The 24,988-nt window shown below is 32.7% G+C and overlaps 1 protein-coding gene across 4 annotated transcripts in view; it reads right to left on the minus strand.

Annotated features, from left to right (window-relative positions):
- Positions 1 to 732: 732 nt before the first annotated feature.
- The window catches only part of HGF (hepatocyte growth factor), a 75,893-nt gene continuing 51,637 nt past the window's right edge, over positions 733 to 24,988 (minus strand). For 3 of the 4 annotated variants that reach the window (XM_049893756.1, XM_049893757.1, XM_049893758.1), the window contains 9 exons: positions 20,168 to 20,270; positions 18,247 to 18,380; positions 14,461 to 14,499; positions 13,220 to 13,316; positions 10,108 to 10,182; positions 9,109 to 9,255; positions 8,500 to 8,606; positions 8,226 to 8,371; positions 733 to 4,413 (listed from right to left, as the gene is read on the minus strand). In XM_049893756.1, the coding sequence (XP_049749713.1) occupies positions 4,237 to 4,413; positions 8,226 to 8,371; positions 8,500 to 8,606; positions 9,109 to 9,255; positions 10,108 to 10,182; positions 13,220 to 13,316; positions 14,461 to 14,499; positions 18,247 to 18,380; positions 20,168 to 20,270 (1,025 nt within the window). In that variant the 3' untranslated portion in view covers positions 733 to 4,236. Of the gene's footprint in view, positions 4,414 to 8,225; positions 8,372 to 8,499; positions 8,607 to 9,108; positions 9,256 to 10,107; positions 10,183 to 13,219; positions 13,317 to 14,460; positions 14,500 to 14,527; positions 15,345 to 18,246; positions 18,381 to 20,167; positions 20,271 to 24,988 lie in introns of those variants that run through there. The other variant, XM_049893759.1, reaches the window with a different exon arrangement.

The following is a 24,988-nucleotide window of genomic DNA, read 5'->3' on the forward strand; positions in this document are numbered from 1 at the left end:
TAATATAACTTGAGATAATCAGGACTCTTTTTGGTTAGATCATTCAAATTAGTTCTTCCAAACTTGCTTCTAACTTAAATTAAATGAATCAATATGATTCATATTTATTATGAAGTTAATTCGTATTTTGAAGGGGTACTACAGATTAAGATCATTTAAAACTACCTTTTTTTTTGTAATATATAATGATACGGTAAAGGAATTTAATCATTCATGACAATATTTTGCACATATTAGCAAGTTACATCGTATTGCATCCTTCTAGCAAATAAGACTGACTGAATACTTACACTTACATTTTATAGTAGAAGAGACAAATTCGAAAATAAAACAAGGCAAATCTAATGCACTCATAGGCAGACTATTGTAAGAAGTGAAAAGGAAGCATACACGAACACAGCAGCAGGCTGAAGAAGTGCTGACTTCTAGATAAGGAGGTTGAGGATGGGCTCACAAAGAAAATTGGGTTGCTTTGAGATTAGTGGCTTACTGGAAACCACTGAGATTGTTGTGGATAGAGGTTGGGTAAAATTTTTTTGTCTTAGTTCTATAAACAAATTACATGACATCTCTTGCAAAGAGGAATAAGTAATTTCTGTCAGTGAAATCAATGTTGCCATTGTTGTTTTCACTATGAAAGTCCTAGGGAAAGTTTTAATATGTCCATGAATATAATTATAAGAAAGGGAGAATTTTGATAAAATATTTTATTAATAATAATAATATAAGCAAGGTTACAAAAATAACAACTTTATTAACTACAGAAACTTTATAATACAAGTCATAACCACAGTGTTCCCTTTTTTGGGTAAGCATCCAGCTATACCACTCAATAGGCAGCTTATCGATTTTCTATTTACATACAAGACAAACAGTCATAACATCCACAGTATTCCATTTTTAGTTTCCTAAAGACAGAAACTTTCTATACAAATAGAAATAAAACTACTTAAAAGTTACACTGTCAAGATTTATAGTGTCCAAAGATTTTTAACTCTTTATTTTTGTCACTGTTGTTTGTTTTTGTTTTATTTTGTATTAGTAACTTCTTAGTTCTGAATTCAGATGAGTGCTGAAAGATAAATTCTTTTGGGACTTTATCATGAAAAGTAATTTCTTCATACAACCCCTGATATAATTGATTCAAAGTAGTTATTTTTTGAAACTTTGTAAGTCAATTTTAGGTTTTTCAGTATAAGACCTCACAAAGTATTCCCTACCTCCTGGTTACGATATTACAATAACAGTTTTTCATTTTTAAAAGATTGTTTAGAAACAACAAGAAAATGCCTGATAGCAATTTCTCACATCTTGACAATGTTCTTTTGAAGAGAATGCTGTGGCTATAACATTCACTTTGTACAGTACCATTGGTACCAACAAGAAATATTCACAGGAATAAGTGAAATTCAGTTTTGCTATCACATGCCATTATTGTTATTTTTTCTTGCCTTCCAGTGTCTCACATTTTCCATAGAAACACTCAGATAGCAAGCAAGAGCCTGTTAATACTAGAGATTGACTCAATATAAACCATTTTTACTGAGGACCTGCCCACAGCTAATAGGCAAAAGTCATTACATATTTTACAATAAAACTAAAGATGTATACAAAAGGATTATCATCCCTTCTGCACGGCAGAGGCATTATGACAAATATTTTCATTTTACATTTCTATTCCCAGTAGACATAAGAAAATGTCTATAATTAAAACATCACATAACCATTACTCAAGCAATAAAACAAAAATAACATTGAAAACTGCTTAACGGTCATTTTGTACATGACTTGAAATAAAGTGGATTTTGCGATAAATTGGGCTTTTTCATTTTTTGCAGTTGGTTAAGAAAAAGTAAATAGTGTACCCAGTAAATAGCATCTTTCACCAGAGATTAATGGGATGATTATACCCTGTCCTACCATGTAAAACCCACTGCTTTAGTGGGCAGTGGGTACCACGTAAAATAGCACGGATCTTGTTCATCTTTCATTGTCCATTCCACCAATTTCCTTCTATCACAAAGGAAACCTGCCCTGGAAAAAAGAACTGCTTTGTACACTACACTTGAAGATTCACTGGTGCTGTTTTTATCCTCTAATCAAATTGAAAACACAGAGTTCAAAATGCCTAAGAGTTAACTTCATCTAATACCTGGGTAGTCCCTATCTTTCTTTGCATGGAAATTTAGAGGGAAAGATATGAAGGAAGTATTTAAAAAGTATTGAAATTTGTCTAAATATTTTACAAATATCATTACTATGTGTATTAATAAAATGAGGCCAGGTCAGTGGGTCGGGGGGGGAACTATGGGAGTTAATATAATGTGGTCAAGACAGAGGAAAAAAAAGAAGAAAACTACATAAAAAAAATAGTTTAATATTTAGACAATATGCTTTTGAAATTTCTATGTGTTTTGATTAAAATTATGTGTTGTATAATGGGTTTTTATAAGAGTAGCAAGAATACAACCAGATAAGATGGTATGGACTGGTAACTTGTTGGAGTTCTCTTTGTGTCCCCTGTAAGTTTCTTGATATCACCACATACCATTTACAGAGAAATAAGGCACAATCTGGATAAAAAAAAAAAAAATAGGCATGTGAATTTTGATACTCTGTAGATTAAGCCCTGTAGTAAATTTAAAACCGTTTTATTCAAGACTGAACAGAATTCTGTAGAGCTTTGTGAGCATCGTTCAGTCTCCTGGCTTTAATAGAGATCATTTAAGGAATCAAGTCAGAGAAATGGGGATACAGGTCTTTTGAACTGGAAGATGTGAAAATTCAGGAAGTCTATCCTTTGTTATCCCATTTCTTGAAAAATATATGATTTAACCAATTGTGACAAATATGATAATTAATACAATAACTTGGCTATTATGATACCACAATAAGGAAATTGAATAAATATTTTCGTGGCATTAGGAAAGATCTGTGTAAAATGAAGTAAGGGAAAATGAAGATATCTTGATAAAATATCTCATTCAGCAAATTCAATTCTACTTTTAAAAAAATAATTGAATACAATTTTTAGACAAGCTAATTCCTTTCCTTATTTTTTTTTCCTTTTATATGAGTAAAACTTTATTATATTAGGCTAAAAGATCTGCAAGTGAGAAAAGTATTTTTTTTTCCAATATATGCTTCAATGCATGAATTGACAATGAGCTTTACAAAACTTTGGAGATACGTAGAAATTTTCCCTTAAATAATTTTTGAAACTATAAAGAGAGCGAGCTAAAAGCCAATCACATCGGCTCATCTTAAAATTATATTTAATGACCAAAATACTTTTAACTTCTTTATCTTGACATGAAGCTAAGAAATGATTTAGAAAAGTAGATCAGAAAACATCTTGCATAAAATAATTGGGTTAAGTTTGGAGAAAAGAAATAACACAAACATACATATTACTCTTCTTCCATGTAAGAATTAGAAGCTACATAAAATAACTAGGATTACAAATATATGTAAACACCTGGACTAGGCATCCTTTAACTCTGTGGATCATGACTACACCTTAAGTGCCAATCAGTGAAATTCAGCTGCAGATTATATATGAAGAAGGACCTAGGCTCTTCCATCTTGCACCTTTTCTTAATATTTCTATTGTTCTTTAGAAATTAAGGTACACACTTTTAAAATGGTTTAGGTTACATTAGATACAATGCAATTTGAACTCTAATGTATATACATGTGTACCCAGGCATGGGGGTATGGGGGTGTTTGCTAAAGTATGTTTGTGTAGTTGTATAGCAGGATACAGGGTGAGGAGAAATGCATGAAATATAATCTGTGGCATATGAAAGGGAATATAATTTAATATAAAGTTACAATTTAAGGACATAAGGTAATAAATGGTTGTGGTGAGGTTAAAATAACATGTAGCTTGTGGTTTATGCCTTATTAAGGATCTAACCTTGGAAAGCAGCGTAGATCTTTTCCCTTAAATCTTTTATCATCTAGTGATTATACCTTTGCATTTTGTAATCCATTCAAGTATCTTCAGGAGATGTGTTACTACACTTGCAGGTACCTTAATTCACTTCAACATTTACAAAATAGCAATGACAAACAAAACAAAAGAAACATCCACAAATATTAATGAGTATCTTAACAAAATTGACACTCAAGTAGTTGTCTTCAGGTTGTTGTAAGTGACATTTTAATTCCACATTCTCTGAAATCTTCATGTAAAAAAGAGCTCTCTTGATGGAAGCATCAGACACACTTCAGCTATGACTGTGTTACTTTATACGTTAATATAATTTTGTGTATCCATTTTGCATAATATGCTACTCGGACAAAAATACCAGGACGATTTGGAATGGCACATCCACGACCAGGAACAATGACACCAAGAACCATTCTCATTTTATGTTGTTCACACACAAGCGGGCCACCATAATCCCCCTAGGAAGAAAACAGGAAACAACAAGAACGACAAAGTATTATATTGGCAATTGAAAAAAAAAAAAAAAAAGAAAAGTCCTTAGAGTTATCCTATATTATGTTGTATCTCAAAGGCGCATATGAAAACAAAGAAAATAGCTACAACTGAAGTAAAAAAACTCTGTGTCATGGGTTGTCTTTCTGTTGAATTGGCCAATTAAGAAAGTGCAGAAATCCAAAGTACTCTGTTATGTGTAGTTTTCGCTTAAGAATGACTTTGTCTTTTCTAAAATATTCACTCACGTTTTAAAGTATACTTTGCCTTGGTTGAATGCAAGCTAATATACACAACCATTATATTTGATAATTATTTAACAAGGTAGATTTTTATACTTATTTTTATTTTCTTCCAGTGTTCAAAATATGTTCAATACAGAAAATTTGGAAAATGCAGAACGCATAAGTAAAAAAGAAATCCACTTGTAATCATACACTTTTAATGATTATACTGCATTAAATTTTCTTTTATTTCTAAAGCTCTTTTTTTCTTTCTCCACCTCCAACCCCAGGATGATCTTTAAAAGTTAAATAAAAACTTATAGAGTTGATAAAATAATTTCATTTGCTCCTTTAAAATTGGTTTTCCTAGCATACAGAAGGGATTTTCCTCCACTTCTTGTTGGTATTAGCAGTTAATATATGTATAGAACCTCTCTTTTGAAAGTTACTTCATTTCTACAGAGTAGTTTATGATTTTTATATCACCTCTTGTGTGGTAACCCTACTGTATTGTTACATATAAATGCGAGAGAGAGACATTTGTGTGTGTGTGTGTGTACCTGGGTGTGTGGAGCCCTGGTGGCACAGTGGTTCAGAGCTATGGCTGCTAACCAAAGGTTGGCAGCTCTATTCCACCAGCTGCTCCTTGGAAACTCTATGGGGTAGTTTTACTCTGTCCTATAGGGTCGCTATGAGTTGGAATTGATTTGACAGCAACAGGTTTGGTTTTCTTTGCTTTTGAGATATATATATATATATATACAAATTTGTACATACACATGCTATTTATTCATAGGTAGTTATACATTTGTTTACGTATATTGTTATATATAATCATCACAAAGGTGCTGTATCACTTGCATCCACCATGCAGTCTCCTACAGATGCAATGACTGGCTTTTGGCCCCATACGTGGGGAAGAGTGTTTAGGACTCTCTAATTTTCTCACAACATTAATGTGGTGAAACAGATTAAATCACTGCTATAATTCTGTCCTGCAAGGCAGGTTGAAAGAAGAGAGCCACGGACATTCTAAGATGGAGAAAATCAAAGGGGGAAGGGTAAGAGCCCAAATAGTGAGGAAGAGTAGTTTGTTCTAAGGAACTTGGTATGAATTATGTCACATTAGGTTAAAAAAAAAAAAAAAAAGAAGAAGAAAAATGATTTTCAAATAAATACACCAGTGATTACTGATATGAATGAGTTCAGAACTCTTCAAAGCACTTTGAAAGATTTTCACTAAATGTGATTCTATTCTACTATTATTGTATTGTGATGCAATTATATAAACACTTGGGGGAATTTCTTTTTCTAATTTCCTTCAGTAGCTGAATTACATAGTTTTAAATGTCAGTTCAAACAGAATAACAGGATACTGCAGGATTTAAAATCAGGAAAAGTTTGTGTCAGGTCAGTGTTGTAAACTTTCACTATACTTATTCAATCTGTAAACTGAGCAAATAACCAGAGAAGCTAGGTTATAGGAAGAAGAACGCAGCATCAGGATTGGAGGAAGACTCATTAACAACCTGTGATATGCAGATGACACAGCCTTGCTTGCTGAAAGTGAAGTGGACTTGAGGCACTTACTGCTGAAGATCAGATTACAGCCTCAGTATGGACTATACCTTAACATAAAGAAAGCAAAAATCCTCACAACTGGACCAGTAAGCAACATCATGATAAATGGAGAAAAGACTGAAGTTATCAAGGATTTCATTTTACTTGGATCCATAATCAACACCCCTGGAGGCAGCATTCAAGAAATCAAATGATGTATTGCACTGGGCAAATCTGCTGCAAAAGACCTCTTTAATGTGCTGAAAAAGCAAAAATGTCATCTCGAAGACTAAAGCACACCTGACCCAAGCCATGGTGTTTTCAATCGTCTCATATGCATGTGAAAGCTGGACAGTGAATAAGGAAGAACAAAGAATTGATGCATTTGAATTATGGTGTTGGCTAGGAATATTGAATATACCATGGATTGCCAGAAGAATGGACAAATCTGTCTTGGAAGAAGTACAGCCAGAATGCTCCTTAGAAGCAAGGATGGCAAGACTTCATCTCACGTACTTTGGATATGTTATCAGGAAGGACCGGGCCTTGGAGAAAGACATCATGCTCAGTAGAGGGTCAACAAAAAGAGGAAGACCCTTAATGAGATGAATTGGCACAGTGGCTGCAATAATGCAAACATAGCAATGATTGTGAGGATGGTGTAGGACCAGGCAGTGTTTCCTTCTGTTGTACATAGGGTTGATGTGAGTCAGAGCTGACTTGACAGCACCTAACAGCAACAAATGTCAATGATGTAGGAAATAGAACATTCTGGAGGATAAGCACACTTTTGAGAAGTGGCAGAATCAATTTGAAGTCAAGACTTGTCAATAAAGATAAGAAATGACAAATACAGGATAAGGGGAAAATAATGCTAAAGTAAGAAAACTACATTAAGAATGCAAAAATGATAAACCCGATTAAAGGCCATTCCTGAAGAGCAGTTTTAAAGGTATTTTAGTACTGGCAATAAGATTGTAATAAGTACACAACTTCCTAGATGACATCTAAGATTGAGACCAGCTTGAATCTCTTGATGGGGAGGGGAGGTGCATATTTATTTCTTAGTAATATGATTTCCTAGAAAGACACTAAATTAAAAAGTAGTTATAATCACATAATCTGTTTCCAACCATATTATTTGGAGCAGTTCTCAAAATTCTTCATCTTAGTAAACTGTTTTTTTTTTTTTTTCAGGGAGGAGACCACAGAGCAATACATTTAATTTTTTTTTTTTTTTTTACCTAGATATTTTTGCTCTGTATTTAGGACATTTTCCTGCATGTCCTCCTTCCATGTTAAAGGACATTTCACTATTAGTTAACTCATTCTATGCCTTGTTACACATAGTATTCCCCACTTCCACAACTCTTAAGTTTAGAGATCTTGTCTCTCACATTCAAATTAGAAAATCTATAATAATAGTTTAACAGCTTGTCTATGTAAAATAGGGAAAGGAACCCTTCCAAGTTAAAAGAAGAGTTGCCTAGCAAATGAAAATATGCATGCTCTTAAAGTCAAAAACTTTGACCTTTTAGGTTTTCTTTAAACAAAATTTCTTTAACACACACACACCAGACTAACCAAAAGCACATGGAAAAATTTAATACCAGCCATGCATCTTTTAATAACTAGTGGGATTCATTTAGGAAAATCTGGGGAAGATAAATTTAGAAAAATGCAAGCTATTTTATCAAACTGCATATTGGATATTTATGATTTGAATAGTTTTCCCTTAGAGTTCTAGCTACATTTGTTTATTGTTTTTGAGAGAAAAATGCCATCGCAGTTTGCTATTAATGAAGCCTGGGTTGTCTTACTGTTAAGTTAAAAGAAATTTGCAGGGACTGAATTGGGTTACCTTCCCCAATTCTCTCCTAGAACAGATTAGAACACAGTGATTTTGATTTGAGAAAAATACACAGAGAAAAAAGTAAACATGAGAAACTATGCTATCGATACCATACATTCTTATTGAAGGACTCCCTTTTTACCTCGCATGGACCTGATCCAACCTTTTCAGCCCCAGCACATATTTCAGACTCATTCAGAGTCACCTTCCCTTGATGATACTGGCTGCATTTCTCATTCCCCATAATATAGAGATGAGCTACTCTTAATAGACCATCAGAGTTGATCACTAGAATGGAGCAAAGAAATACACAGTTAATGAGCACAAGGTAATGGTGAAAAAAAAAAAACATGAATGGTTTCTATAAAATAAATATGACATTGCTAGATACTGCTTTTTTTTCACAAAACACTTACATCCAGTGTAGCCCCAACCATAAACACTGCAAGTGGTCTTTTCAGGAATTGTACATCCGTAATTAGGTAAGTCGATTGTACTAACAAAGTCATCTAGGACTGCAGGCCTGAAAATAGAAAATATAATGATAAATACTCTTGAATGAAGCCAACACAAAATTTATATAATAAAATGTTTATTTGTGTTTCATATATTTAGATAGAGTGAACAGTCTTGTTATCTTAAAAAAGGGCAGCAATGTCTAATATATAATATAGAAATTAAGAATAGATAGTAGAAAGATGAGTCATTTTTCTGCTATTATTTAAGAATAAAAGAGTCACTGTCATATATTTTTAAAACCACATCATTATTTTACATAGTAAAGTTACCAAATAACAGCTCATTCAGCTTTCAGTATTAAAGCAGGAAGATTAGACTGTTGGCCAACTTCATTTTTAAAAATGCCCCTCTCTCTCTCTCTTTCTCTCTCTATGTGTATGATATATGGTCTTTATAATAAATCTTCTAATAAATTATTAGAGAGAAAGGATGGCCATACAGCTGAAGAAAATACTTCAACAATTCTAGTCTAGGTTAAAAATACAAAATCTTCCAAAGGAACTAACCGAGCAAGCTTCAGTAAAACCAGATCTGATCCTTCAGGCCCATATACCAACTGGGAAACATTGAGAACCTGCTTGCGTTTCTCATCTCCTCTTCCGTGGACATCATGAATTCCAAGCCAAGCTTCATAATCTTTCAAATCTTTGTTTCTAAATTAATAAATAAATAAAATGTAAGAGTTGACCCTAAATTTTATAATATAACCCATATATATTGTTATTTTAGCTTATAAGGGCAGTAAAATAACCTAAATTTAAATTTTTACTCTAAGTATAATAAATTAAGGGAGATTTTGAATGCTTCAAGAATATATAAGCAGAAAGAGCTTTTAAATTTCTGGAATTCTGAATGGCTGGTTACAAAACTTATATTTGCTACAGAGAAAGTCACTTGTGAAACATTCTCAGGTAAAGACCATTGTATGAATTATAATTTACTACAATTTTCCTTTATTTATCTGAAATTTGTAGATGTTTGGTTTGTTAATGGGGGTTGAAGGTTTATACATCAAGAGAATTTGATGAGAATCAGGAAATAAGCCTATTTATGCTACCTCATCTTTTCCTTAGGCAAATTTTCATTAAAAATTATTCCCATGATGATTGAGACTTTTTACATAAAAAAGGATAAGTGAAGATTGAGAAATTTTTATTGGTAATTCAGCAAAAGTATTTCTATCTAGATACAGTGAGTGCAAATAGGAGGTTGAGGTCTAAGTCACTTGCATAATTTTGCAATATTTTTATCCAAGTTAGAGTATTGGAAAATACCCTGCAGACTATGCTAATTGTGAAAAGAGGTGAATGGAATTGGTACCAGTAAGTAGGTACAAGAGAAGTCAAAGTGAGTTTTGTAAGGTAAATCTGAAAAATAAATCGATTTGTTCACTCCACACTGTCAATCTCCATAAAATAAATAAACACTTTTAGTCTTAAAAGAAAGTGGAAAACACACATATTTAAAAATTCTAAAAACAAATATTTGTTTTAAGAAGACTTTACCGAGAAGGGAAACATTGTCTTGCGGTAAGAACCCAACTTTCCTTTATCAATGATCCTCCGCAGATATGTTTATTTCTATGAGAAAGAGGAAAGAGAAACGAGTAACATCTGTGCAGAAAGTGTCTGCCAATTAATGCAGAGCCTATGGCTCTGTTTGTTAAAAATAAACCCATTAGAGGAGAAAATGTAGAAACCAACTCAACCAGATAAGTATTCTATTTATCTGACGGGAGGTATTTGTTGTTGGTAGACCTAGCACTTTTGTTTTTTGTAATGTGATCAGATTTTGATGAAAACTTTTTCTCCTTTTGTGTAAATTAAAGAATTCAGTCACTACACAGCATCTCTACCCTTCTGAGAGAGTATGTGCTACAAATATGGGATAATTAGAATGTTAAAAAAAAAAGGACCTATTTTAAATTAAGTAATTCTAAAAAATGTAATTTCGCATTTTATTTAAACCCAAAATTATCTAGTGGTACCAATGTATGTTTGTATGCTAATTTCTTCTTTTACTACCGTTATTTAGTTCTGATATGTTATCTTAGACATAACTGAATTTGAATGCATCTGTTCAGTTTAATACCAGCACTATAATTTTTCACTTATAAAATTTAAAATATTTTGCAGGACAGATCATCTAGGAAACTGTAAAACATTTGTAGAGAATAATAAATACTACTACATGTATTCACTGATATCCAAATTCTGTAACTCCATTATTTTTTGGCAGAGACATGGAAAAAAGTACAACTTCTCACAATTTATAGTTCCAAAGAGTACAGATGTTCCGTGCTTCAGAGAGTAATACAAGAAGATTCCCAGACTAAGACCAGTTATTTACGGTCTTTGCCACACAGGAGGATAAAAGTACAATATCATGTTTTAATTTCTATTTAAATTCTATTTGGAAGAATAACTAAACAGCTGTTATTACTAAGAACTTGGATTAAAAAGAAAAAAAAATTTTTTTAAAGCTTGTAGTACTATAACCTGATGAAAAAGACTTTCACCTGCTTCTTTGTGAATTTTAAATAGAGATTACCAAAGGAACATCCCTGTACATTCTACAACTGGTAAAAATAACTCAAAAGTAGATGGCTCTTTTTTTTTCCCTGGAGGTTAGGAGATTAGCAAAGAATCACTAGTTAACTCAAAGATGTGAATTCTTTGAGCATTTTCTGCAATATAGAAAATTAAACACTCCAAATCTTTAATTAAATCTTCATGGCCTTTATTACATCTTCATGCTACACAATCAGCTTTAATATTTTGGCTAGTTTCACGATTCTATTTCAGAACTACCCACCTAGGACAGTTACTATACTAGAATTATCTGGCATAAATATTTATGAGATTTGACAGATTCCTCCTTGAGAGTGACATACCAAAGAGAGCTTTAGGCCATCTTTCACGACATTACAGTAATCTCAAGTTTACTGAGGTATATGTTTATCAAAGGATTGCAAATTCCATTCTTGCCAAAAAATGGCTTATTCATAAAAGAACTTCAGTTTCAAATTGCCTCTATCCTACTTAATGTCACTGTGTAAAATCGGTTATTTGTTCCTTTACTATTGGAGGCTAGAGGTGAAGAAACAGGGGGAGTTTCCACAAAGAAGAGACATTCAAATTGGGATTTGAGGAACGAAAAGGAATTTCCAAACCCAAAACATGGAGGAAGAAAGCCACAAAAAATAGTGGGAAAAAAGGGCTTAGGGTGGGGGGAGAAACTTGGGGTATCTAGAAAACAGGGAAATATGGCTAGAATATTTTGGGGGTATTGTGCAGGATGACGTTCTTACAGAAATTCATATAGACAGACATTTTAACATTCTATTTTTTTATCATCCAGTATAATCTACATATGACATGGAAGGTTGTGAGATCAGATTTTATGTTACCTCCTATTTTCAATACACCCATTCCTCACTTATCAACTACCATTTTATCCAGCATTTTGCATTTACAATAGTAAAAAAAAATACCATCTGGCTATTTTCCACATTAATGACGTATATCTGGCAGTAACAAACGCTGAGGTGTGAGGTGAGAGTAACACTGGCTGTGATTGTTAAGGTTATGTATCAACTTGGCTGGGCCAATATTCTTAGCGGTTTGGCAGTTATTTAATGATATGATTTGGAAGTTATGTAATGATGTAGTCATCCTCCACTTTGTGATTCAATGTGGCCATCCTCCATTTTCTCATAATGCCATTTTTTGCATAATGACCTGGTCTTTGGAAGCTAACCATGTTGATAAGTTAGGAGTAGGTGTACCTAATTCTTACCACATAATTACTAAGCTGAATACAATTTGCATAGTGGTTTTATATAGAACATGTCATTGATTCTTATGAGCACTGAGAAGTAAAGATGTCAGGAAATTTTTTTAATCCACACTGAGTACTATAATATCAAGAATATTCAACTATCAATATAGCTTGCTAATCCTTTTCTTAATAACAGACTCTAGAATTTAGAATTACTGGTATTTTTCATTAAAATTACTAGGAAAAAAGTCAGAAACTGAACACAAATATGAAATTTCTGGTATTCATGGACATGTTGGAAAATAAAGTCATAATATTATAGACTGGGAAAATATTAACATATTTAATGTAACTACTATGGAGCCCTGGTAGTATAGTGGTTAAGAGCTTGGCTGCTAACCAAAAGGTTGGCAGTTTGAAACTACCAGCCACTCCTTGAAAACCCTATGGGGCAGCTCTACTCTGTCCTATAAGGTGGCTATGAGTCGGAATCGACTCGACAGCAACAGGTTTGGCTTTTTGGTTTTACTATGGTATATTAATGGTAGAGTATAAGTGGGTCCTCTGTGTATTTTGCTTAATCAGAACTAAAGTGTCACTTGGAATTAGGGACACTGCAACACATATGGGACCTTTCTGAATACTTAAAAAGGCACTATATCTGGAAGAACAAATTGCAAAATTTAGGGCTCACAATGTGGCAAGTGGAATGTGATCAGTTCACTCTTGTACCCACTCAACTGAGTGCCCAGCTTGCATGACCATATGTGGCCATACTGCTGGGAATACATTTGCGAACAGCCTAGATATGTATGATTTGTGCCAATTAATAATTACCTGTATTTCAAACTAACCATCCATCCTACATTTGTTTGCGTTGGAATTCCATTTACAACTCGCAATTGTTTTGTTTTGGCACATGATATCACAGGATCTGAAAACAGGACCAAACAGAACATTTTAAAATAATTAGTGCTTCTTGGCTTTCTTAAATGCAATGACAACTAGACAAATGTAACTCCTGTATTATGTCAGAGAACATTTCGGAGAAAGAGTAAATATTGTGACCAGAGTGCCAAATCAAGCCAAAAACACTTGTACCCCCATCTAAGAGCTGAGTAACATAGATAACTAGTCAGCTCAAGGCGGACAGGATTGTCATGATAGTGGCAGTGGCTTCTAGTTGTATTTCCCTCCCCAAACTCAACATAAAATGAAACAATGTTATTTGTAATGATTAGTTCCAAACATTACTGAAAACAATAGCCTGGGAGAGGGAGAGGGAGGGGGGAAAGCTATTTCTAGTTATTACTTCTGAATTTGCACAATAAGAATGTTAAGCCATTTTGAACATGTTGCCAACACGATATTTATTGAAATTGTGTTTCAAATGACATAATTATCATGTCCAAATCATTATGTTCAAGTGATATAACAGAGAATTCTTCAGAGTGAACTTTATCCTGACCTTCCTCTGTGTTCCTTTCTGCTTTTGTCCATGGTCTAGAAGAGATTTCTATTTGTTTCCTCAGCCTGGGGCACAACAGGTGGTTTTTAAGATCAAAACACTTGATTAACTTCCTTCAGCCCAAAAAATATGTGAAAACAAAAAATAAGCAGCACTCAACAGATCTTCTTAAACTAAGGACTAACTGAGCCTCTCAGATTGTGTCATCTTGTGCCTGGCAGACTGGAGGGCATGCAAAGAGCTTTGACAATTAAATGGAAGAGAGATTGCACAATTTTTCAACCTCTCCCATTTCATTCTTTCTGACTTCAGCATTCTGGTTAAGGCCCATGATATTCATTGTGCCCCAAATTAAAAGCCAATATAAATGTTCTTTAAAAATCAAATATAATATCTTGTAGATTTTCTGAGAATTGAATTCTGATATTCAGTGTGCAGTTGCCTTTGTAACTTCTTAACTTATGCACACAGAAAAAAATAATTAAGAAAAATAGTTCTAACTCATTTTTATGATGGAAGTTAATACAGTGATGTTTTTCTATGAATAAAATAGTATCATTTCTGATATAGAGAGATTCAGAGATACTTTAGATTTTGAAAGTTTACTTACGGTCCAAGTTGACTATTGTAGGTGTGGTATCACCTTCACCTGTAAAAATAAATATATACGTACACAATTTATTCATATATATATTTCTGTTATGTAAAGGAAAAGCTACCTGGAGATATCCAAACATCCAAGAATTGGATAATTTACCACACTTCTTGACTTTTTTTTTCAAGGTAAATTGTAATACAGGTAGTCCCTGATTTACAATGGGGACCCTTCTGATGACTCTGATGTAAGTCAGTTCTAATGTAAGTCGAATACCTCAATTTTTTTTTTTTTTTTTAGTTGTCATTATTACTGACTTTTATTATCACTGTCTTTATAAGTCATAACATTGAACACCTGCGAGTGGACACCTGAGAATGACACCATCGGCAAATTATGCACTGCAGCGTTGTATGTAGTACGTATTCTTGACAATCAGATGGTCAGAAGTGCAGTTCATCATAGCTCCGCTGCATCAGAAGTCACGGACGACCCGTAGTATTCTTTTGAGTAATTTTGTATAATTTATATTGGCCAGCGTTATAGGTATGTGACTACTGATACTGGCTGATGTGAAGAGTGGTCTGTTTTATAACTGTGGAGGCTTTGCTGTGTGGTTTGCTGACCGTCAGCAACTTGAATTACACTTCTGGAATCAAAGAGCTGTTCCGTTCTACCGAGATGCCCAATGATGCACGTGATGGACCGTCCAATGAATGAGGCTAATTCTCCTTGTTTGCTTGGAGTCATAGCTCATTTTTTTTTTTAACTGTTATTTGGACCATTTACATTTTTTTTTTTCTGAAAGCTACTTTCATTTTCATGAGGTTGAGGATAATTGAAACTGCGCATGCTTCAGAAATCTTTGCAAGAATTCTAGAGAGGAGAAATCAGCATCACTAGGGGGAAAAAAAGAGGGATAACCAAGTATAATTATGTTTTGTTAGAATAATTCAAAGTTTGGTTTTTCAGGACAGCAGTAAAAAAAAAAAAGTATGAAATAAAAGAACACTGAAAACTGCAAATAAATTCTAACTAAAACCTCATAATTATTATTTTTTTTTTTCATAAACTCCCTATAAACTCCCTACTAGGGTTTAATTGCTGGGAGGAGAAACAGTTAGAAGATGTTAGAATTTGGAAGCACTTACTCAGTAATGAATGAGGCACAAGACATTTCCTGGAGCTTAATGGCTGGCTGTTCAGAATTGACGGCATAGATTTCAGCCAGGCACTGTTCAGCCCCAACTGGTAGTTAATCCCTGGAAATGCCCTGAGCTCAAATTAATGAGCCAAGGGGTGGAGAGGGCAAGGGGGAGATAACAGTAATGGCATATGGATTCCTTTATAATACATGCAAATATGATTGTTATTTATGAGGAATTGAAAGAGAATTAATATATGCTAAGGGGTTTCACTTTATGATCATTTTTCAGATTTTATGTATGTTAAATGAATTAGCTTATCTTGGAGCAGGGTTTTGCCTTAGAGTGAACTAGGTCAGTGTTGAGTATAAATTAGGATTGATGCAGACTATGGTAATTAAAACAGCCAGACTAATGGCTTTTTCACTGAAGTCAATTACTGGAAAATTTTTTAAAAAAATACCTAGATACTGTTTAAGTTGTTGTGATACTGTTTAAGTTGTTGTGATGAGAAACACTAGACTACTCAATTTATGCTTAATTGCATAGGAAGCCTTTTTTTTTTCTAAGCACTGGATTATTTAATAGGTCAACAAATTACTTAGTTCATTATAGGATTTAACTAAAATATTTAAAATTTTATCAAAAAATTAGATTTTTATAATTGATCATATATGTTTATATGTATTTATAATATATAAATATATACTTATATATATATTTGCATATATATATAAATATATATACCAAAAGCTAAACCCATTGCTGTCAAGTCAAATTCTTTCTCATAGTGACCCTATAGGACAGAGGAGAACTGGCCCATAGGGTTTCCAACCTCTCAGTTAGCAGCTGAGAGCTTAACCACTGTACCACTTGTGCTCTCTCTGTATAAAACTTCCTCTCAGCCAACATTTCACACACTTTAGAATAAGCAGAAACACTATTTAAAATCATATTTTTGGAGATTCTGGGTTGATGGCTAGGTATTGAATGTTTTAAAAACACTCTAAGTTGTTCTGTTGTACACTTGGAGTAAAACATTGAGAAACTCCACTCTCTAGGCCTTTTCCATCTCTCCATCAAATACTATTCTCACTGCTCTTGTTTTTTCTCATAGTCCCCACCACATTACTCATCTCTGAAAAATATATATGATATAAATCTTATTCTGCATCAATTCAACTTAAATTTAAAGAATGAAAAAATGCCAGCAATAATGGTTTTGCCTATGGAAGAGTAGGTAAACACCTGTAAGTTTGTGTGTATGTGTACAGTCTCAAAGCCAAGTGTGGGCTCTTACTGAAAATTTAAAGATAGCTTTCTTTTACTATATTTTTAAAATCTCAACTCAAGTTCAAAACTTCATGAACATCACATTTCCCCACGTAGACATCTATGCTCTCATTCTACATTTCATGTATTAATATATATTTATTAAATTATTATATTGCTTTGAAGTCGTTTACGTAAATATATTCCATCTAGACTGTAAACTATTTGAGGATAAGAAATCTTATTTTTCTTGTATCATCTCCTATAGGGATTTGCACACAATAGCAGTTTAATAAAAAGTTGAATGAATGAATAAATCAAAAGACGAGATGGAAGTTAAGTTTTTGAGTGCTTACAATGCAATAGCTACTGCTCACAAAATCTGGATAGGATATTCTTACTGTATAATTTTTAAAATGTAGAAAATGAGTCATAAGTATGTTTATTAATTTGCCCAAGGAGAGGGAATCCTTTCCCAGAAATTCTGAGTTGAAGTTCTTGACCACTACAAACTCAGTAGTTAATGTTCGATTTTCCTAACATGTAGTATGTGTCTGTATATATATATATATATACAGACACATATGCACATTATACATTTTAATTTTTGCATATTTAATAAGCCTCACATATATGTTAAATATTATTTTATAAGCATTTTAGAAAAAAGGAATCAAAACCTTTACATAGTTTATAAGACAAATGTACAGTGTGGAAATGATTTATACAGTATCTGCAGTTAAATAAATAATAAGAACTCAAATCTTCTAAGTATAAATTTTATTAGCCTTTCACCAGGGGGGAAGAGTAAATAAATCCTGGTTATAAATATTAGGAAAACGACAGTGTAAAAATATTTATTGAAATTAATGTTTGGAATGAATAGAAATAAAAATGAATTATCTGCAATAGCATTTAATCAAATACTAGCAACACCCCAAAGTCTTTCTACAACACATTACTTTTAGTTTTAAAATGTTAGTTGAAAATATTTTTAGAAGATCTTAAAATTATAGAGTTCTGTCTCCCTTAGCTGGGTTTGTAAATCAAATCACAGTGCTTTGAGACTCTAAGGGAGCATTTTACTCTTTAACTATACCTACATACTAAGACTGGCCCACTGTAATTTTTACAGTATCTGAAATTTAGAATGGGAAGAAATCTGTTTCAGAAGCCATATCACTAACACTTTTTTTTTACTTTTTCCTAGATCATTTTTCTACAGCTCTCTATAGCAAACATCCTTAATCACTATATTAAGCCACCTCCCTCTTTGAAAAAGGACATAGTTTTACCAATTCAATAAGAACCTTGTTTTAAGAGTGCTTTTCCTGTGAGATGAGCCAAAATATTTCAGCAGAAAAAGATTAGTAAATATACTTACAACGAGAAATGGGGCAATAATCCCAAGGAATGAGAGGGTCCCCCGTGTAACACCAGGGACCATGGGCATCATCATCGGGATTCCGGCAGTAATTTTTATTCAGCTTACTGGCATCTGGTTCCCAGAAAATATGCCTGCATAAACAACAAACTTCAAACATCACAGGATGCTTATTTCATCCAAGAGAAACAAAATATTACCAAGTAGATAAGCGTCTACTTAATGTGAATTTTGGTTATTTTGTTTGGGATATTTTTTTTTTTTCTTGCAGTTTGAAAGCTTGTTTTTGAACTCAGGAGTATCAAGCTTTACACATTCAATGGCATTATATTCATCATGTCTCAAATGAAGATGGGGTCCTTTTGGTCTGAAAACTAATATGAAAGCAAAATTCCAAACAATTAGAGAAAGTGGTATAGACTCTGTTTTGTATCTTCTCTTTTTATTAGTTCCCTATCTCAATTTTTGGAGAAGAAGAAAATTGGAAGTAAAGACATAAAGAATCTACCCAAATAGGAGTATCACAAGCAAAACTATAAATATGGGTGCTTATACCAAAAACCGAAACCAAACCCTGTCCCATCGTGTCGATTCCGACTCATAGCGACCCCATAGGACAGAATAGAACTGCCCCATAGAGTTTCCAAGGAGCGCCTGGTGGATTCGAACTGCCGACCCTTTGGTTAGCAGCCGTAGCATTTAATCACTAGCCACCAGGGTTTCCGTGGATGCTTATAAAAAAAGATAGACAGCAATAATCAGAATGTATAAAAGTAATGAGAGATTTTGTCACTTTGCTTCTACTTAATAATTACAGTGGCAATGTAATGACATCCCTGTGCCTAGAAATGGAGAAACATTGTCTAAAAGATTGTTGTTGTTGCCATCCAGTCGATTCCAACTCAAAGACACCCTATAGGTCAGAGGTTTCCTAAGCTGTAATCTTTACAGGGAGCAGATCACCTGGTCTTCTCTCCTGGGAAGCAAGTAGTGGGTTCCAACTGCCGACCTTTCCTTTAGCAGCAGGCACTTAACCACTGCACCACCATCGTTCTTTAATTCCTGCTTAAAACCTTTTAATGAATCTTTGTAATGTTTAGGATAAAATCCAAACTGCTTAGCACAGCTTACAAGCCTCTCTGCGATCTTTCCACTGGAGAATTCCTTCTCTCTGGACATCGACTGCATCACAGTCTGTTTCAGCCTTATGAAAGTTATTTCAGAAGTTCAAACATCAATCTCTGGGCCTTTGCACAAGCTATTCCATCTGCCTGGTGTATTATTCTTCCTCTAATATTTCCCTTGGCCAACCCCTACTTGTTATGTATGCCCAGTTTATGTCCCTTCTAGGAAATTTTCCTGACCATGTAAGTCCGGGTAGTCACTTCTTTGTATTCGTGTAGAACGAAATATGCTATCTTTTATGGTTTTTATAATGTGGTATCAGCATATCCTGTTAGCTATCCCACACTAGGATGTGAGCTGCATGAAGGCAGAACTCTGTCCATCTTTGATGTTCTATAGCTACACTGACCAATATAGTAGCTACTAGGCAATCTGGCTATTGAGCACTCGTACTGTGGCTAGTTCAAATTGAGATGTACTGTAAGTATAAATATACACCAGAGTTTTAACATTTACTATGACATAAGAATGAAAAAATATCATTAATATTATACTTTTTACATACTGAAATGATGAAACTTTAGATATGTTGGTTAAGAAAATATATTATTAAAATTAATTTTGCCTATTTATTTTTACTTCTTTTAATACGGCCACTAGAAAATTTTAAATTACATATGTGACTTGCATTTGTGAGTCACACTGTATTTCTATTAGATAGCACTGTATTTACTGATATATACGTATTTGCTGTTATCACTATATGCTATGTATTGAAAGAGAGAAATTTACACACCGGTGTAAGTCTTCCATGTTCTTGTCCCACATGGAACATGTTAGTCCAGATCTTGTCGTGGATAAATTGCCCATATAGTTCTTGCCATTCCCAAGATAACAATCTAAACATAAAATGTATGGAAAGAAGCCTAATGAATATTAGGGGAATTAGAAAAAAAAATTTTTTTACAGCCATATGAATTCATGAAAATCTATATAAAAACAAAGCACCGTGAAATCCGTGAAAGTCAAAGAGTCTTATATATCTCAGATTACAATACCTCTATTTTTGGCCAAATTTCTTCTTCATTAAAGAGTGTTTATGCAAATTCAAATAATACTTAAACAATAAAAAAGTCAAAGAAAAAATTAAATGAGTGTGACATTTTAAGACATTAAAGAAATGAGATTTTTTAGAGTGACATATATATTGTATACCTTTTTCTTCTAAAAAAAAAATGACATATATAGAAAAGTCACAAGAATAATATAAGGAGCACTCATATATCCCTGACATTCGTGTGTTTTGATTTTTGATCTTTAATGTCACTGGCGTTTTGAGTCATCCAGGCCAGCTGTTTTACAAATACCCTTTAATTTGGATTTGTCAGATTATCTTATGAATGAAATCAAGTTAAAGATATCTGGAAAGAATATGACATAGGTGATTTTTTTTTTCCTTTTCAGAACATTACATCAGGTGACATATCACTTTGTCCTATTACTGATGATGACTTTGATTAAGTCACGTGAAAGGAAATTTTCGCTTTATATTTAACAACAACAACAAAAATCTGTTAGGGACTTTGAAACTGAGTGAATATCCTATTCCTCAAAAAACTTCCATGAAATTTCTGTTTAATCATACTTTCATGAGTTTATGTGAATCAGTTTTTACTATGGTAGCTGTTAAGTGGTTATTTTTCTATTTCTAACATGTATTCGCATTTCTTAGTCAGTATTCTTATGTAAATCGGACTTTTTTTTCTCCTCTACTTTTTTCCATTTAGTTATTACTACTAGGTGCCCTGGTGGTACAACAGTTAAGCACTTGGCTAATAATTGAAAGGTCAAAGGTTCAAACCTACCACGTTTCCATGGGAGAAAAGACCTGGCGATCCCTTAAAAATTACAGCCTTAAAACCCTATGGGGCAGTTCTGGTGTGTCACATAGGAATCAAAGTGATGATACACAACAACTAGTAGTAGTATACTAGTGCTAATAGTAGTAGTATACTAGTGCTAATAGAAGTATTAATACAAATATGGACTCATGTAATCCCTTTTTATTCCATGTGATATATAATTTATTTCTGCCATTATTCATTTTGACGCCCAAATTTTCAAAATCTGCCCAGTGTGAGCCACTTCAAGCCGGCTCCTGTGTCTTTTAATAAGTCTTCTGAGGTTTTCTTTTTCTTTTTCTAACAGAACAATTTATATTCTATTAAACATTAATAGAAATACCCTTATTCTTAAAAGAAATATCATTAAAAGAAATCGAGCTTTTTAAAAAATGTAAGATGAATTCTATATTTAAAAAGAAACATTTTATATTTTGAAGTAATACTGGAGACTTAAAAGATGACTCTTTCTATTAAATATACCTTATCTTTATACAAATCAAAACTGTAGATTTGACTTAAAAATGTTTTCTGTTGTTGTTGTTGTTAGATGCCATTGAGTCAGTTCTGACTCATAGCAACACTGTGTACAACTGAACAAAACAACTGCCCAGTCCTGCCCCTGCCTCACAATCTTTGCTATGCTTATCTAAAAATGTTATCTACGAATGTATGTCCACATTAAGATTATTCTATGATAAAAATTGGTAAGCCATGGCATACAGCCACTGGATTTGAAATATATTTTGTGATTATGATAAATCATAGCATAAGACAAAAACCAAACCCACTGCGGTTAAGTTGATTCCGACTCATAGCAACTCTATAGGACAAAGTAGAACTGCCCCACAGGGTTTCCAAGGAGCAGCTGGTGGATTCGAACTACCAACTGCTTGGTTAGCAGCTGATCTTTTAACCACTGCACCACCAGGACAAATCTCAATATTATTGATTAAATGGAAAATTTAATCATTTAGACAGAAATCAGTAAACATAGTGAAAAAGAAAAATAATAATTGTATTCAATAGTCAGGTACACATATCCCTGGATTACATTTCCTAACTTGGGCTTAGAAGTAAATATTCAAATGGGAAGAATTTTATACAGATAATATAAGTAATTACAGTATACAATAAAAATTATAGTATACTATAAAATTGTTTTAAATATAAATTTATATGTTTATATAAATATTCCATATATGTATTCATATATCCCCTTCTTTATTACTCAAAAAGTAATATATTGAAGACATATTTTTGTGTCTTTTTTTTTTTTTTAATTAACCGTATACCCAAAAACCACTCTATATTAGTTTATGGAGAGCGTCATTATTCTTTTTTGTAAGTTCATAGTAATCCATTGTGTGGCTTTATCAGAGCATTTTCAGGTTGTTTTTCCATTACTGATAATGCTGCAATGAAAAACTTTGTGCAAAGTTTCTGCAAATTTTTGGAGGCGTATGCATATTCAGGTAGTGGCATTGTTGAACCAAAGGATGAGTGCATATGCAATTTTACCAGTTATTGTCAAAGTCTATTCCATAAGGGTTTTATCATTTCGCTCTCCTAAAAACAATGTATGAGAGTGCCTTTTCCCCATAGCTTTCCCAAGACGTTGTGTTGTCAAACGTTTAATGTTTTACAAATGTATATAAGAAATGAAACATCATTGTACTTAGATTTCACTGTTCTCTTATTATGAGTGAATATAAGTATATCTCAATGTGCTGAAGGGTAAATTTGCCTATATTTTTTAATAATCTTTCTGTTCACATTTTTTGTCCATTATTTAATTTTTTTATAATTTATTCTTCAGAGTTTTTAATATTAAGGATATTTGCTTATCTGTGGTGTATATTTTAACATGTTTCAGAACTTTCTCCAAATTTGTCATTTGTCTTTTGATTTTAATTATGGTGAGCTTTTTGCTGTAGTTTGATTTTTTGATATATTTTTTTTTTTCTTTTCACTTATTTTATCTTAATTAGAAAGTCTTTCCCCACATCTAAGTTATAAAAATATTCTTCCAGGTTTACTTCTAGTATCGGTATTATTTTCTTTTTTACATTCAGATTTCTCATCCATTTGTGGTTTATTTCTGGGCATAGTGTAGGGTATGTATTTATTTTTATCTTTTTCCAAATGGTTATTCTTTTGGCCTAGTATCATATTTTAAAAGCCCATATGTCACCTAGTGGTATAAATTGCCACCTTTGTAATACAATAAACATTAGTACGTCCTTAGGTCTATTTCTAGACTTCTAATTGTCAATTTATTCATGCCCCAGAACTATAATCTTGTAATTTTAAACTCCTTATAAAATACATTCATATGTATTAGAATTAGTTCCCATCAATAGGTCTTCTTATCCAAGGTTTTCCTTGTCATAATTGCATGTTTATATTTCCAGAAGGTCTTTAGAATCATACTGTTTAACATCAGGAAAAATAAAAAAACTTATTGATCTTCTTATTAATATCACATTAAATATATAAATTAGCTTAGGCAGAATTAACATTTTATGATGTTGCATCATGATAACGAGAACAAGGGATATTTTTCACCATGGTTCTTCCTGTTCCTTTATACTAAACAAAGTTTTTTTCTTTACTGGGGTCAGTTGGGGTAACTTGAAATTTTCTTGGCTATTATCCATCTCATCTAAGTTTTAAATTTTTGTTATGTGAAGGTATGTGAAGTAGCCTCTTATGTTTTATAATTTCCCTGTTTTAATGATTATTTCACCCTTGATAAATTTCATTTTCTATATTTCTGTTTTTCTTTCTTGAGTCAGTCAGCTGGTAGTTTATCTATTTTGTTAGTTTTTTCAAAGAACATCATTTTGATTTATCCATTACTTCTATTGTTTTGTTTCTCCACCTCACTAGGATATGCTTTTGTCTTGATTATTTTCCTTCTTGTACTTTCTTTTGGCTTGTTTCCTCCCTAGTTTTTTTAGTTCAAATTTTAGTTTACTTATTTTTATTATTTTATTATATACATTTAAATATTTAACACTATGGACTTTTTTCTGATTACCACCTTGAATGTATCTTATAATCTAATATGCAGTGTTTCATCACATTTTTAAGAAATTCTGCAATTCATACTATTAGCTTGGCAATAAATGGCATGTACTGGCATTCTAAATTTCACGGATTTATATGAAATTGACTAACTGTATTTCTTCAATTGAAGGTCTGTCACTTCTTTGTTTTTAAATTCCTACATAGAACCTAGCATATTGTTGCCTATATCAAATATAATATATTGCTAAAAAAATAATACAACATGTTGTTAAAAAAAATATTAAAGAATGAGTAAAAAGAAGAAAGCATGGAAAAATGAAAAGGTCTTTATAAGGAGAGTCAGATTCTAATGTCAGCTGTGCCAATTTGAGAACTTACGTAAGTTACTCAGATTTCATAAAACTAATTTCACTATCTATTCACAAATAGATTATTAAATAAGCAATAAGACCTGTTTAACTTCCAATATCCAAAATTCTCGTATTCTCTTATATGACCGTTTGGTAAATGATATATGCACATGAAAGCATATATCACTTAATACACACCAGAAGCTTATAAAACAATTGTTTTTATTCCCTCTACTACTCTCAAATTATCAGTACTTGTTCAAGTGAACAAGATAGGGAAACAGAAGACCCAGATGTGACCAAACTTCTCTTAATCATTGGCTTCAACTTTAT

Source organism: Elephas maximus, chromosome 8 (assembly GCF_024166365.1).
Source record: "Elephas maximus indicus isolate mEleMax1 chromosome 8, mEleMax1 primary haplotype, whole genome shotgun sequence".
Taxonomy (NCBI): domain Eukaryota; kingdom Metazoa; phylum Chordata; class Mammalia; order Proboscidea; family Elephantidae; genus Elephas; species Elephas maximus.